The sequence below is a fragment of the Homarus americanus genome, unplaced genomic scaffold, assembly GCF_018991925.1.
Source record: "Homarus americanus isolate GMGI-L3 unplaced genomic scaffold, GMGI_Hamer_2.0 scaffold45562, whole genome shotgun sequence".
In the NCBI taxonomy this organism is placed as follows: domain Eukaryota; kingdom Metazoa; phylum Arthropoda; class Malacostraca; order Decapoda; family Nephropidae; genus Homarus; species Homarus americanus.
In genome coordinates this window covers 3,803,166-3,821,195 of record NW_024744839.1, presented here as the reverse complement: position 1 = coordinate 3,821,195, position 18,030 = coordinate 3,803,166, and the positions used below count along the sequence as shown (strand labels likewise).

General features: G+C 38.7%; 1 protein-coding gene across 1 annotated transcript in view; it reads left to right on the top strand.

Moving 5' to 3' along the window:
- Positions 1–14,717: 14,717 nt before the first annotated feature.
- Positions 14,718–18,030, top strand: part of LOC121878173 (nuclear pore complex protein Nup153-like) — a 48,361-nt gene continuing 45,048 nt past the window's right edge. The window contains exon 1 of the mRNA XM_042384211.1: positions 14,718–14,741. Within this exon, the coding sequence (XP_042240145.1) occupies positions 14,733–14,741 (9 nt within the window). The 5' untranslated portion in view covers positions 14,718–14,732. The remainder of the gene's footprint in view (positions 14,742–18,030) is intronic.

Below are 18,030 nucleotides of genomic sequence, written 5' to 3'. Positions count from 1 at the left end.
CAATGTGGTGCTTTATGTTGATCACTCGTTCTCAGTCCGCATTCGCAAAAGGTTGTACGGTTGATTTTTTTTTTTTACGGGAATTAGCCCACCCGGGCACAGGTCAAACGACCCACAACGGAGCCTGGGGGGCGAAAAAAAAACAAGAAAGGAAAGAAATTGTAAATATAGAAAAAAAGGTTAAACTGTATTAATCTACACCACGAAGATGCCGGAAAACCAGCTTTTTAAAGTGAGACAGATTGTAACTGATGAAAGTGGGTCCCATAGGAATGACTGCCCGTTAGAGGAAGTGTAGGTACTGCACGTTGAGCCTTCGGTACACAAGGTACTACACTCAACTGCATTCACTTACCCAAGTTGGAAACCTAAGCACCTATTTACAGCTGACTGAACTGGGAGAGCCTGGGGATCGAACCACGGACCCACTTAACACCAGTTAGGAGATAGAATTAAGAAGCAGGACATTCATAAAAAGTTCCTATACATTGGTTTAGTCTTGGTGGTAAGTGAATGTATTTAGTTCACACTTTGTAAGACAGCGATGTACTTAGTACAGGGTATTTTATTTTGGCTAACGACAGACGGTTTTATTCATCTGAGAGATGCTCCTGCCCTCTAAAGGGTTAAGATGAATATTCATTATAATTGTAATTTTGCTCAAGTTGATTAGTTAGATATATTCTTACATCCTCCACCACGATGTCTATTTATTACGCAAACCTTTGCGAAACCTGGCAATGGGGGCTCCTACACAGGCCACTGACCTCCTTCCCTCGGCATAGCCACCCCTATAATGTGTGTGGCCACTACACACACACACACACACACACATATATATATATATATATATATATATATATATATATATATATATATATATATATATATATATATATATATATATATATATGTATATATATATATATTCCCTAATCAAACTAGCTTCAACCAGAAGTCTTTCTGTGACACATGATGATTTGTACACTTCTAAGCTGTTTTCCCATTCAATGGGATGATTATTATTCCTAACATGAACGAACAGTGCACTGCTTTCAGTTGAAGTTTTTGAAAGAATGCAGAGATGATAAAATTGTTCCTAAGTCCTGTCTTCCAAGAAGATTAAGAAATCTGGACAATCAAGCCTTCTCTGAGTTGGATAAAGTGCCGCTGGACTCCCTTATCAAGAGTTCAAGTGATAGTGTAAAATTGGCTTTTAAGCACAGTGCTCAGCGTAAAATTCTAATGCAAAACAGTGTTTGTGTTGATAAGTGGCAATCATTCGTGATTTTGTATATCAATTTCTTAGTGAAAGTGACAAAGACCAAAAAAAGAAGTTAAATGCTAAATTAAATGCTCTGTTTGACGAGAGTTACTGGTCTAAACTGAGTGATTCAAATATGTTCATAAACTTATCATCTTATAATCTACAGACAAATGAGAAACGTGTACTTGGTTTTGGCAGGAAGTTTTCTATCACTCAACGGAGTGTTAATTCATTTACTATTGCTAAAGGTATAATCAACCTGGAAAAGAATAAGTCGATAGATGTTACAAATGAAGATATTTCCGTAGCTAAAGGTCAAATTGAAATTATATCTTGCTTGATATTTCTTCCTATTAATTAGCAAATGTACATAAAACTTATCGCTGATTATGTGAAATTGAGGTACGATAATCTAGGGCTAAACTCAAGAGTCTAGACTTTAGAGCATTTATCTCAGAGTGGTTTGCCTAGCAGCTCCACCCGCGACGTGATAAGTCGTGGTGTGTGTTGGCAGATACCAAAAATTACGGTATAAGCAAGAAGCTCTACATGAAGAAAATACAATAAATAAAACAATAGTGATTTTGAGTTTTATCTAAGAACAAACTGAAGACTGCTTAGGAGGAATCCGGTGTGTACTGCAATGGTGCCGGATGTGTGGACAGAAGCTGCAGTAATAATAACAGATATAACGCTCGACGGAGATAACACACCACTGTTAACATCCCAGTAAGACACGACGTAAAAGATCTTAGTCTCCTTCAGCCTATGCTGGCAATTATGATACTTCACGCGCTACAAGTCAGAAACTGCGCATAACGCCTTGAAACACCTTCCCTTTCTCAGACCACCAAATGAATTTTCTAACGACACAGTGACCGTATTCATACTTCGTGTCCTTCCCGGTCTCTTTACTAAAATACCAAGTTTTCATCTCTCTCCATATATAGACGAAATGCTTTATATGCCAGAATGTTACACTTATAGATATTAAAAACCCACACTACCAGATTAGTGAGGCTGTAACAGAAACATTGGGATGAGGCTCTCGGGAGAATGTTTACAATATGGCAAGTGTTGTAACTTAAATGTAAAGTGGCTCCCATAGACCTGCTAGCCTGCTGTTAGGGGGAATGTAAATACAGTACACCGAATACTATTTATTGGTACACAAGGAGGTAATGTGGCTATCACTTCATTTGACTGCCTTCACTTACCCAACCTAGGGCACTTCCCCATCTACAACTGGGCAGACTAGGAGTGCCCCAGGCACGAGCCAGTGACCCTTGGAACACGTGAGCTTTATATTCACTTGGCTGCTAAACTCTAATTACACCAGTATTATTTTGTGACCTTTTGTATCGCGTAAATCTTTTTGGGTGTTTCATTGTAAGCCCAGAGAGAGGAAGGAGGAGGAGGAGGAGGTAGTGATAGGAAGGTTGAGAGAAAATGAGAGCGTGGCTGCAGGGAACTTGCCTGACAGGGACAGACGAGAGGCACGAGGGTGGTGGTGGTAGTGGGGCGTGGGTTGTAAGCAGAGCGCTTTTCGTGTGTTATGTCCTTCTTATATGTTGTTTTACTACAGCTCACACCAGATAATAGAAATGATCGATAAACGCTGTTATTTATCTATTGAATATATGAATTGTCTGTCTTTATAAATGAAGAATGATCCAGAACATGCCGCCAATCTAAAAAAAATCTCAAGGTTAGTGTAGGAGGCTGGCCAGCCAGTGGTATTGTGGTCATAAAGGGTGTGCTTACAGGGTAGGGCGTGGGAATACCACGGTGAAAAGTGCGTGGCAGGCTGTCACGGTGTACATATTAGTCAATATGTACAGTACATGTATATATATATATATATATATATATATATATATATATATATATATATATATATATATATATATATATATATATATATATATATATATATATATATATATATATATATATATATATATATATATATATATATATATATATATATATATATATATATATATATATATATATATATATATATTTATTTATTTGATTGTGCCCACTTCTAACACTTTAAGTTCATGACAATATTAAGGCTGTTGCTGAACCACTTGGAAATATACTCAGTCCTTAGTTGAGTAGAAAGCTTCCTTTTGCTGAGAAATATAGAGAATTTTCTTTAAAACAACTTGCCGATGCTGCTGCCATCTTAAGGAGATAGCAATCTGTTGTCAGCTATCAATGGCTGCTCTTAATGGGCACTAAATTTAGAAATACGCACTGAACTCAACAATTCTTGCGATTTACTTTCGGTAGCACGTGGTACATAGTGTGTTGTGTGTAACACAAAGCATGGCAGGTGGTCGTAGCCTGGGCCAAATCTACACACTCGGATGAAAGCAAGTTTCGACGGGAAAGTGAAACCGGCGGACCTCTCTCACTTTCTACACGGGAAACACGCAAGTTGTCTCTCTTCAGTGTTAGATGGGGTTATAGGCCATTGCATCGCAACATACATTACCTGCCAGAAAAAGAATGACGTTTAGTTGATTTGATTATTAACAAATACCAGCATCGGAAATTATAATGAGAGAAATGAGATTAGTGTTTGGAGAGTACTGCATCAACTAAAATTTGATTAGGAAAGATAAATTCAACCACACCAGTATGTTTAGTGATACATATTATACGTATGTCGTGTGATCGATGTTTAGAGATCCTGAGCTTTTTTATCAGTGCGACTAATCGATCGTAAATTTAAGAAAATATACTTAAATCAGAAATTAGTCCAGCAATACTGTACTATACGCAGAAGAAAAAAACTATACGCAGGATAAGAGCGAAACTTTCATGGGGTTAAGAAAAATATGCTTAAGTATTTTAACACAGTAAATAACACAATTGGTTATCACCTACTCCTGTGACGCAAGGACTTCACTGACTTGATGGAAAAATTTTTTTTATGGGTTATCAGGAAGAGAAAGCTCTTAAGCAAAATTAGGCAGTAAAACCCTTCACTGGGTAACAGCAAATTTTCTAAAGTCCTCGAGTGCATATAAGCAAATGATCAGTAGGTAGTACGCAGGTATCAAACAGGGAGGTACTACCGCCTGGGAAGATATTGGAAGCATAATATATTGTCTAATGGTAGACCCTGCTGCCATATAGCATCACAAAAATTGTGACCAAGTACCAGGTTGCTGATCTGACTTTCTGCCTCATGTACACACAATTGCAGGGTCTCAGTTGTTTCTTTTACTTTGACAACACAACATACATATTATCATTTCTCACTATTGATATATTTTTTATTTATTTTTTTATTTTTTTATGGCTCTATTATTATTAGTTGTAATTTTTTTTAATAATATTTTCTTATAACTGTTATTTATTTTTAATATATTTTTATATAATTTTAATATTATTATTATTATTATTATCATTATTATTATTATTATTATTATTATTATTATTATTATTATTATTATTATTTTTATTATTATTATTATTATTATTATTATTATTATTATTATTATCATTATTATTATCATCATGATTGTTATTGTTTTATTACATTTTCGCCCCAGGCCTTGATGTGGGTCATTAAAATTGACCTGTGCCTGGGTGGGCTAATGCCCGTAAAAAAAAATAAAAAATAAAAATACAAGCAGACGGCGTTCACACACATAAACACCATAGGCACATGTGCTAACTCAGATCCGCAGCGAAGACGAACACAACGTGGACGTTATGGAGAGGCGGCCCAGATACCGACACACCCAGACACGTACAGGTACACCCACAAGGTGTAGATGACTCCCACCCTAACAATTATGAAACAGTGGTGAGCCGTCGCCAGAGATAGCCAAGGGGAGTTCTGGCTTTCATCGCCAAAGGCAAAACCATGTTTGAGGACTGGAATCCATCTGGAGATTTTCGTCAGATAAAAAAGGGTGACAGAACTACAGTAAATAAACTAACTTATAGTTTATAATGGGTACGGCCTGTTAAATTATGTCATATACGCTAAGATAATTATTCCATACCGCTTGCTTGAAGATAATATTAATTTCGTTTTAAAGTACATTACATACGCCAACAATATTCAGTATATATTTTGGCTGCGGGAGGTTACCCTATAAACGGAATAAAATTGTCTGGTGATAGCCAGAATAAAAAGGTAAGTGCGGGAATAGCAGCGAAAGGGTTAATCGAGATAAATGTTAACCTGCTTATGTACCAACATTACTGTACAATCATATACGAAGACTAAAGGCAGACACAAACCTGCTTCATGTACTGTATCTTAGTTTTACTGCTTGATGAGTAAGTTCTTTGCTTCAACACTAACATAATTATATAACTGTTCGCAGGATCTAATTCATCATGTCTTACTGGCACTGAATACTTACTCCCAAAATCATCATTCTTTGTTGAGTTCTACACGTGTCTTACATACTCGCATTACGCGGAACAGTAAAACCAAATGTGGTGTTGTACTCAGTTAATAGTTAGGGTGTACTGTACTGCATAGGTGAACGAATAGATATATAGATATTCAGTAAAACCGGCATAAAGAATCTTCATTGACTCAGCACGTATACTACCTTAATTAGACATATAAATTTTGTATTATAAATGTGACAAATGACGACGGTGCTCTTAGGCTAGGTGAGACTGGTGGATCTTTTCTATAGGTCAATAATTATACAGAAAAGTCACTCCATTTTCATTCTGTAGCTACATCACCTGTACTGTACTACATAACAAGATCCTGGTGCTTGAATGTTATATAGATGCTCCTCTTTGATAACCACACTTACTGATTATTTTAATTAGCCCAACTCACCAGAAACGCCACCTGATAATGATTTGCCTCACCGTCTTCCCTATAAGTCCTTAGATGGAGTCTTGCCACACTTGTTTGAGTGGCTGCATTAACATTATGTATATATGATTCTGCATTTGTCTGGTTTTTATAGATAAATTATTCGAAAATTGGTAAACTGTTTTGACGGTTAAGGTCAATCAATCACTCAATCACGGCACTTTGAGGTAGGTTATAGAAGTGAAGGGAATATTTCATTGTATTTAAAGGGTAAGGACATCATACTCGAGGGATTAGTCATCGTACTTCACTTTACTAGGGGGAGGTGGGGCATCATGCTCAAGAGGATAAGTGCTGAGGACGGAAAATTCGGTGCTCTGAGGGCCACTTGGGACCTTATGAGTCATGACCCGAAAGGTGTAACGAAACCCAAAGGAACAAAAAAAACTTTCAGAAACAAAAATTCTGATTTGTGGGAATATTTGAACGTGACAAAAGATATAGTGTATGTACCACGTGCTGCATCCAGGCGTAAATAATACGATGGCGAAAATCAAACACTGGATCCATCAAGAGTCGTTCTATTATTTATATTTCTCAGATTAGAATTGAAATACCGCCACTAGTCATAATACAATCTAAGCACAGTGTTGATGGAATTATGGACGCCAATTATCCAACGTAACATCAAATATCCACTGTGGTGTACTGAAGGAGGAAAGATGTGCCGTCCTGGTGATTAATTCATTCATGTGTCTACAAAAACATTCAGTTAATGGTGAGTGTTTGTGTCTCGGGGTGCTGCCACCGCCCTCCCACAGTGGATGGCTCCATCATGGAGCCATCCACTGTCCACATGTGCAACGAATGTGAACGACGCTGCGGGTCCCGTATCGGTCTCTTTAGTCACCTCAGAACTCACTAATCTAGGTGACATCCTTAATACCTTATATCATTGTACATAGCTGGATGATCGTCATACTCGATTCCGAGTGACAGCAAAGTAGTAGTATGTATGTGGTTGATAGTAACTGTTGTAGTGGAGTTACGTTACGCGATGCAAGATCCTGATTGTTTCAACCTTTGAGAAGAAATCAGACTGAACAATCTGTAAATAGACAATATGAATTTACAATATGTACTCGTATTTGTCTTTCTTTGTAATCTATGAGCTATACTCCTTTCCCATAGCAGTGAGGTGGAGTAGGCGCTCAGGTCATACAAGTAACTACATTCTTCTTCAGCTCACGTCGAGAGGAACGGAGAATGCCATGATTTCTAATCTCCCAGCGTGGGAACTCGAGCTCCAGTAGCACTTGAGCCGACTTCTCAGAGAACGTTAAGTATTTTCACTGATTCTATCGAAAATTTTATTTGTCACAGAAATTTCAGAGTGACTTCAGTAAACACACATTCATCTCATTCAGTGTACCTTGCTATGTCACCATCTGGTACACAAAGAAAGTATAGACACCTATAATAATTAACTCACACTTTCAATTTGACTTCATCACCTGCCTATAGATGATCCAGTGCTGAGTCAACACCACCTTCATATGCCTCCACAATTCTCACCTCTCCTGTACATCGAACTCCCCGAAAAATCTATGTTCCATACATCCCAACGGGAGTCAGGCGTTTTTTCCTGGGTCTAATCGCCGAAATCTAGTCGAGGTTCTCCTTCATACCCCGCTGTCATCTACCTTGACATCTCCCGGTTTGGTAGAGGATATCACCCACTTGTCTCCTTTCCTGCCTAGCATACATCTTTCCATACTTATCCGAGCAGCTTAGACTAGAGTACGTGTATACGTTTTTACATTCAGTCTCCGTGTTTCCTACCCAAAACAGGGAGGTACTACCGCCTGGGAAGATATTGGAAGCATAATGTATTGTCTAATGGTAGACTCTGCTGCCATATGACATCACGAAAATTGTGACCAAGTTCCAGGCTGCTCATCTGACTTTCTGCCTCATTTACACACAATTGCAGGGTCTCAGTTGTTTATACTTTGACAACACAGCATACATATATTGTTTCTCACTTTTGATTTTGATTTTGTATGTCTTTATTATTATTATTATTATTATTATTATTATTATTATTATTATTGTTATTATTATTATTATTATTATTATTATTATTATTATTATTATTATTATTATTATTATTATTATTATTATTATTATTATTATTATTATTACATTTTCGCCCATCTCCCAGGCCCCGATGTGGGTCAGTGACCTGTGCCCGGGTGGGATAATCCCCGTATGTATTATTTTTTGGATCGCGTCCAACTCTTTCGTTTAAGCTACAACACAAAGATGGTGATCAAATAGTGTCGAAATTACACATTACACTTCAACATTATCATCGTTGCGTACCTAAACGCTTAATTATGAGAAAGGATTAACGTAGGATTTTTTGAGAATACGAACACGTCGGTCTCAGTAGTTCATCTTGCTTATATCATATTAGAATTCATTATGTGGTTAATATCATTTATGTAAAAAAATATATAATTCATTTATAGTTAACTTGTGTGTTCACTTCGTGCTCCTTATTTTTGTACTGAAAGCTTTTGTTAAATGACCCACTTCCCAATGTCTTTATGTAACGTACAGTTTATGATATTTATGTCCTGTGTATATTTTCAACTTATGGTTGCTGCGTTTTTTTTCTTCAGAAAATAGTATATTATTATTATTATTTTTTTTTTTACGCTAACAAATATCTTTATTCCAACAATATATCATCCCAAGATCATTACTGTACTAAAACAACTTTTTCTTTGCGTGCAGCACCACACGCACACAAATAAACACACACAGGCCACGTGTTTACTAACAATAACAATGTTGGACCCACACGTGTGTGTGTGTGTGTTGTGTGGCGTTCTTACGGAGGTGGGGGCAGGATGCCAGGTGGACGGGGAGGGCCATGTCTTGGGGAGGGGTGACGGGGGCAGGGGTAGATGGTGTTGGGGGGTGAGGCGGGTTAAGGGAAGAGGAACAGGGAAAGGCATAATATGGGAGAAGGTTACAGGGAAAGCAATGAGTAGAGGATAGAAAAAAGGGATGGTGGAGAGAAGAAAGTGAAGCGCGTTTGGCGGGGCAGCGGTGTCTCAGAGGGAGGAGGGGGGTGAGTGACGTCATGACTCATGAGTTACTACGCTACACTTCACCGCCACCTGCAGGGGGCACACTTGCGGAACGTCAAGAGAGGGTGGAGCGTAGCTACAACACCGCTAGGAGTGAGATACCTTTTTTCCCGTGGTCTGTCTACTGAATTGAAATAGTTTAATTAGCCACAGAGTTATGTGCTGTATACAGGTATAAATTGGACCGACATTGGTATTAATTTTAACGCGTAAGAGTCATTGAGAGTTGTAACTTTCTTGAAAAGGCGCACGATAAATACTTTATTGGATAGTTGGTGCCTTTTCATATGCAAAGTATTTTTAATAGATTATAGAGATTTAAGTGAGACGATAAACATTGGCGAATAACAGATAAGACAAAAAAAATCGCAATTAATAATGGCCACTCTCAGTCAGGTGATAACCCTTTATAGGTAAAAGAAAAGAAACTAACACACAAGAATAAGTATCAATATCCTCAAATTTTAACAGGTATAATTTTTTACTTCCAGTCATTGTTCTCAAAGTTTTTCATGTAAGCAGCCAGAGTTTGTCTGTGGTGCCCGATGCTTCCCTGCGGCGTATGGCAGTTTAGATACACGATGTTGTATTGTTGTGTAGTGTTTTGAGTGCCTGTGTAGGTATTTATCAATAACCCATCATTTTCACCAACAATTCCCCTAAAACATATTGATTTGTTCTCGTTTAAGGGCTGTACAGTATTTTCAATGTACCGATAACCAAATCTGAGTTACAGACTTGCTTCTGTGAAAAATTGTACTGTGTGTGTTTTCAAGATTCAGGGTAAGGTTTATTACACATTAGTCAGTGCCCGACATCAGCTATTAACTATCCATGGTCTTTATCAATGAATAAGGATCAGTATGATCGGCATACAAACCAATAAAACGTAGTTAATAAGTGTACTGGAATGTCAGCATCAGGAGGGTAAAGAAGTGTCACGTCACGAATCACTATGCCGTTCCACACCACTATTACTGACAGTCGAAAGCCTCCCATTAATGCCGGAAGAGGTTATCGTGTGGTAAGCCGTGTACACCGTGAGGCGATTATGTCCACATCTACAGTACACTTGTGTCCAACGTTCACGTCCATCGCACCAACGGAGAAGCTCAGATGATGGTTCAAGGAGGAAGGCTGCTGCTGCTAGTGACAGTCACCTTGGCTGGCCGCGCCCTCCTACTCTATTGGCTTCTGCAAACATGGCGTCGGTCTGACTTAAGTACATTCAAAGTCAATCTTCATACACATTGATCAAAAATAAATAGAGGATGCGAGTTACAGGTCACAGTATTAATCTACTGTTGACGTCGTGAATATACAAGTATACCCTGGCGTCAGCATGTATCCAGTGGATTTAGATTTTCAGATTTGTCCCTCGCGCAGGCGCAGTGCGGTTGTCCCCGTGGCGACCTAACTGGTGACCTTGCCGTCATTGCAATTGTTTTATGTGGGTGTCTAATTTTACTTAGGAGCTTCGCTTTGCACAGGATGCAAAAGGGTGACCAAAGACCCACTCCCTACACCTCCATCGGGCATCTGTGGCCGCCCACCAAGCAACAGCCCACATTTCAGGGACACGGTATAGCACGCGCTGAGCCTTGGTGAACCACAGTGGGTGTTGCGTGGAGATAGCCATATGAAGATGTATTTTATGTCAGAGGGCAAGAGTGGGCGAGCAGCAGTCAACAGTCACGTAGGGTGGGCAGACTTCATGATGGAGGGTAAGTCACGGTCACTTATTTGACGTAAGTGAGAATTAAAATAAAATTACCATCTTCGCTGTTCATAATATATAAATTTTAGACATTTGTTATTTAAATGATTCAAGGAAATCGCGTTGGCAGGTTGGCTATCATTCCTTATTGGCATTTTTATTTATTTTTTACTTTTTTCAAATTCAGTTAACTTTTTTCTTTCATGGGCGTGAAATTGTTCTCAAATTGTTCTCGTAAATGAGGATGTACTGTATGAACGTATGTAACCGACACACAACCTATAACGGCCAGAACTGAAATGTGACAACATAGATCCTTTATCTTATCGAAAGTAAGTGAGAAAATTAACGCCATAATAAAAAAAACCCAGTCGTTCAGGCTAGGAAGATGTACAACAAGCGTCTTGGTGTCCCCCCCCCCCCGCCTCAAAGAATAATAAAATCTTTGCATTTAAAACCGTTCTCATTTTAAACCAGCCGAAACGACGATAAATTCTTTAAATGCGTGAAGATAAACAGTATATTAATACTATTCTCTTACCAAATGTTTAAAAGGTTAATATGAAGAAACAGAAGGTACACAGCAATAAGTTTGTTTGGGATTAAGTTAACTCAATAGCATTGTCTTACAAGTCGAATATGTGGAAACAGGTGTCCTTAAACAGTTGACTTCTGCATTCGGTGTCGAATGCACTGGGAAAGTTTACACACTGCAACAAGTGTGTGGGACGGTTACTGCAATATACTGTACTGTATATGCAGCGAGCCCACAACCCTAAACGTTTATGTTCATTCAGTTCTGCAATAAGACATTCCAGCACGGAGCGTGACGGAGTAACTGGTACGCAAGAACCAATATAAGGATACGTTCTGTTCAACAAAAATTGTCTTGCGTGGAGTGTGTGAAAACAATTGGCACCCAACAATAAACGTTTTGGTACAATTAGTGTACCGGAATGGGCTGTGCCTGAGTATCCTTGAAGTAGGTGGTGGGCAATAAGAAGCGTTATGTATAGGGAGAAGAGATGTATACAGACAATAGTTTGTGTATATGGGGGTTTGAGGTACACGCAGACAACAGTGAGTGGTGGTCAGCAAGAAACGTTTATATATGGGGGAGGAAGATGTACTGCACAGTACACGTAGACAGCAGCGGGTCATATACCTAGGTTACACGAAACGGGGTAAATACAGACAGCAGCGGATGGTGAGCAACAAGGAACGTTTATACTGTACAATATATGAGGAAGGAAAGATGTACACACAGACAGTAGCTGGTCGTTGATAACACGAAACGTTTGTGTACGGGAGTTGGAAGTACACGCAAGTAGTAGCAGGTGATCGGCAGTAAGTAACGCTTAAACATGGGGTACGCGCCGAAAGCAGTGAGCATGAGCCAGAAGAGCGCGGTAGTGAGGTAAGAGACAGTGCGCACCTCCCGCCGTATTATGTGGTGGAGGTCCTGGGCACGCTGCCAGCCCACACACCTGTCAACCCGCCCACTCCGACCACCTCCCATCCGATGTCATCTAATTTATTATAAGGAAATGCACCTTTGTTTATGTCTTATTTACATGTATGATCAGTTACTATCTTGTTAAACTCACTGTTTACAAATGTTTATTTATGTTTACAGTATAGGTTAAGTCAATAAGTTATGCAACTCATTGTTTGCAACTATAACATGTTTATTTTCGATCCAATCATTTACTATCTTGTAACATTTACTAAGTAGAAATATGTTATTTTGCGAGCATATAGTTATAATTTTGAATACACATTTATGTTTTACCAAAATTGCCATCCGTAACATCAGCATGAAAAAGTGATGTCACTTAACAAGGCATCAGCACTCAAAGAAACTTGAAATGGCGGAATTTTATGAACTTAATTGATTGAATGGTGGGATTTCGTGGAGTGGAATTTGTCTGGTAAGATATTCTTAGACGGGATTTTTGTCATAACACAGAAACCAGCAAGGGAGGTCGGAGCGTTGTGTAGTGTGACTCACACGCTCTGCTAGTCTCAGATTCATATAGCCGAGTCTCGGGACAGTTCATACGGTAATTTGATATCTTTGTTTCGTATCTCTTATCTCAACCAGATCACATGACTTCACACATCACCAGTGAAGGGTTATATTTATCGTGTAGACTGTAGACCTTTGAAATATCTGCCCTATGTCCGAATTCATTGACTCTATACCTAAATTTTGTTTCCATGGCTTGTGATGAGAGAATCTATCTATCGTAAATTTTACATGCATTGTCGATGTCTTTTGGGTGTTATATTTCTGTCGCAGTGTAAGTGAGTCAGTGAGATGCTTTCTTATATACTCAGTTGCAAGGAAAATTTTACTTATGAATTTTCGAGAATCCGGGCCCTGGGTAACAACTGTACTGATGCTGACTAGTGGTTGGTAGAGTAATACGAGACGGGTCCTTGTGTCTCTCACGAGGGGCAGGAGGACCTCAGTCCAACTCTTCCCCGAGACTGTATACAGTACTTTATCATTTCTGGTTCATCGTGAAGTAATGAAACTACAGTATATTACGAGAATGTGCCCGAAGTTGTCCGGATGTGTGTGTGTGTGTGGACGACGCTGCCGGTCCCGTGTCGGGCTCTTTAGTCACCTCAAAACTCACTAACCTAGGTGACATCCCTAATAACCCATATCATTTTACCAAAGCTGGATAATCGTTATACTCGATTCCGAGTGACAGCAAAGTATTAGTGGTGTGTGTGTGTGATTCTATCTGTAGACATAACTATTGTGAGCGTTATAAGTCCTCTGTGGTTTAAATTAATTTGTGATGAAATTTAGTACGGATGTTCCAAGTAAGATACCGGATGGGGTTGCATTTAGGTAATCTTTGACCGTGTACGACCTTACTAAAGTAATCACGAAGAAACTGCCAAATTTGACTTTACGGATTGATGGTCTCCTTGAGACATAAAACACCCTGGATTTAGTACTTATTATTTCCGACACATAATAACGATGTCAATATAATCCTAAAATATGAAGGAGAGGAGTGACTATGAATGTCTGTGTATGTTAGATAAATTAGTTATATTGTGTCCATTAACCAAGCATGCCGATATATATATATATATATATATATATATATATATATATATATATATATATATATATATATATATATATATATATATATATATATATATATATATAAAGGAAAGATTAATAAAGAAATGTTGAATCATTCAGTTAAATCCCTACAAGAAGCTATAAATAACCGGGTAGGGTGCCAAGGTGGCTGGGGAGTCAGTGAACTCACAGACGTGTAACTCATCCTGCACCGCCCCTCGCACCCTCCTCCAGACACTGTCAACAACGTCTAATCTGGTAACTGTCCCTTCACCCAAATCGTAAAGAGAGAAGTGACGATGCCTGCTGATTCAAAAGTCACATAAATGAAGTTCTTCCTGTTACGTGGCACTATTACAGCGCATTGTTTCTATTTTCTAATATCTGAGTGACGGATTAAGGTGTTTTGGTATAAGCTGCCGAACTTGTGTTGTCTGATGATTGCGTGCCAAACATTAGCTTCTGGGAAGGTGACCCTCAGTCTGAGTTGCAGCCTCGGGATAGTTGCACGCATTCTTTTCTCTGAGGTCAAGGTCACCCAGCAAAGTTCAAAATTTAGGTACACGTAAGAACGCCTAATATACGTATGTATCGCTAGATGAGGTGTTGGCGTGCATTGGAGAAGACCTGTATCTTCTGTCTCCAAGCTTCTGCTAACATAAATGTCGAAGGTCAGTATTGTTATGCGCACACATGCGTGCGCAGTATAATATGGTCACAGCCTTGGTAAGAGTATAGTGTAGTATCCTAATATGGTATTCTGAAAATCCAAATAGTAGCCAGCAGGAAGTTATCACTCATTAACGCCGTGTAAAATAAAACACACGCACAAAGAGTATTGCACTGTATAAGCTACACATTGAATCCTTTGTAAATACATTGTGATATGTCTAGTAAAAATCTGCACTCTTAGTCCCTAAAATGTTAGCCTTCATGCACGAGACCTCAGGGGTTACGACCACTGTGCTAACATTAAAATTCAGGGACACACAACACGTCGGGTAAGTTTGCCTGAGAAAATAATTATGTCTACAGAGAGAAAATCGGAAAGCGTATTCAATGTGGCTTGATATTGTTTTTGAAGCCAATGATCGTAGGTGTGTAAAGAACGTTTATAGTGTATCTCTGACCTCAGGATTACTGTCATGTCAACTGTGAACTTAAACAAGTACGAAAAATCTCAAACTCACGAGAACTCCTTTGCATGTTTAAGGGTTAGTTCAGGTGTTCAAATTTAGTATGACTGATTTCTTAGCCTCTAAGCACTATCGTTTGTCCAGTTAATTATCTGGTTAATGCAAGTGAGTAAAGGTAAAACGTCAGGTGCACGCAAAAACACAGCTTTGTACAAGACTGTTACACTGTAATTAAGTTCATGGTTTTGAGTTGGAGGTGTGCGGCGGCTTAGTCTGGAGTATTGGTAGGTGTCCACCAGGTAGTCAAGGTCTCGGTCACTGTGCCAACACTACAGACAAGCATACAAAAAACAATCTGGTAGCACAGCTACGACCTTGGTTCCTTATTATAACAGATTCGTAAGCTAGAGCTTCATTCTAAATTACAACTCTAAGATGGCTGCCAGAATGGTGTCGAAACTGCCCAAGGACTGTCATAAATATAGGTGCCGCTTCTCATTAAGTTAGGAGAAAAAAATAACGCACAGTTATCAGAGAATCTGGATTCTGGTTGATATTCTGGTGTAAGATGCTAACATATGGCATGATCCACTGCTGGGGACTGATGCGCAGAGGAGGAACTACAGACGGACAGCTCTTTGTTGTGCACACATAAAATAACAAGAACTACAGGTTGTGAACCGGTCATTCAAGCGCTCATTCTATAAAGCTTGACTAGAGATAGATGAAAAGTAAATATACATGAGGGATAGACTTTATCCCATAATTATCGGACAATACACTCACACACGTAAGTTTAATTATACATTGATCCATATTTACTTTATATTAAGGTTAATAGTACCAATGATTTGCACCTTTTTTTTAATGATCTTGTATAAAATTGATGTACTACATACTGCACCAGTCTTGTGGATTATTTTTTGAAAACTATATACTGTAAGCTAGCGACAAGATAAATTTCCAGAATATTCTGTTTAAAACTACACCAGGTTTATCACATAGACGGAGAACATTGTATACATGTAACAAAGCATATAATAAACTTGTATTTTTATATTTATTACACAGTGAAACAGAATGAATATATTACGATAAATGAGAAGAATATCAATTTCACCTCCCAGTCTCAGCTGTACTGAGGAAATTTACCGAGGAGTATGTATCCTTTTACGGACAGTTGCTTGTAGGATACTGGTAAACGTATTCCACTGAGTCCAAACGATTTAAGTCACACTTGCACTGTTCTTTTAAATCATGATTATTTCCAAACTGCTCACACTCCCTAATGAATCATACTGAAGCCTGTCATCGATAGTGCAAACACCATCAGGTCATCAGCATACTTGATAGGCTTACTATATTTCCATCAAAATATCATCTTGCCCTACACTTATTTATCCAAAAAAATATTAAAGGGTAGTTAGTTAAACAGCGGTTCACTTTAGCCACTCATCACTGCCATTCGGTGCGGTTCAGATCGGATGCGGTTAGGATGTTTGCCAATACCGAACCTCAAACGTTGGTTTCTTCATGTACTAACATCGAGCCAATCAATTAGAATATGAAGAACTGGATCTACAGGGGCCTTATGCTATCGTCTAGTGTACCTAATTATATTAAATAAACTAAGAGGAAAATATATCACCTTGTCTGACACCATAACGTTCTCCTAATTAGCGTTAAAATATGTAGGTTACTCACTCACCTAAAACACAGCATTGTTAACATAGCTGGGATTAACTAAGCTTGTGGGGTATTAGGTGACTGTGTACAACGATCTTCATTTAATTAGAAGGTAGAGTTGGGGGACAGGTTTCTAAGATAGAGAGGGAGGGAGGGGAAGAAGAAGGAGGAGGAATGGAGCCAGAGATAGATGGGAAAGAAAGAGGAGCAAGAAATAGGTGGACAGAAGAAGATGGAGGAAGACGGTGAGTATAGTGTATGGAGGGAAACCACACCAGTAATGTAAGGTACGAAGAAGCTGATGCTCCCCTGCTGAGTGTGATGCCATACCACACCCACACCAACAACAGTTGTTGTTGTTGTTGTTGATGAGAAACTTAACTGGAGAAACCACATACAGGCCATTCACAGTAAAGTCAGTGAACAGTGCGGTATCACGTATCACACTCGACAGTCACTCACTCTCACAGCAATGAAAAATATCTATCATGATCTTGTTTACCAACACCTGATACACTGTCACACACTATAGGGGACCTCTGACTCTTTAAAAACACAATCTCTGGTTACTGCACAAAAGAGAGTTGTACGGACAATGACCTACTTGAAAAAAAAAGATCTCACAAACGAAAAATTTGCTAAATTGAAAATGTTAAAATTCTCATATTAACACCTACTGTACTGCTGTGCCCTCTTTGTTTACAAATCTATCAATCAATTGCTTGACAATAATTATTTCCAGTTCCGGAATAATCAGAGATACAACTTAAGGCACCCAGAACTACCAATACCACCCGTCATGCACTCCTCTCAGTCCCAGACCTCCATAAAATATCACGGTGTGAAGGTGTGGAACAACTTACCCCCATCCATCAGAGCAAAGACTAGGCTCCCTTCCTTTAAATCATCTCTTAAAAGATATCTATTGTCTAAGTATTTATATTTCTTGTAATACCTACTAGATTTACAGTACCTGCTTTTATTGTGCCATCAAAACCTTTTTATCGGAAATTATTATGTAAATAGATAAGAAATTACCATTGCAATAAACATAATTGCCAACTAGACATAATCCTGACAACTCTGTCCTCTTGTTCAACATTATTACTGTACAACCCATGTTGTATTGCTCCCCCCA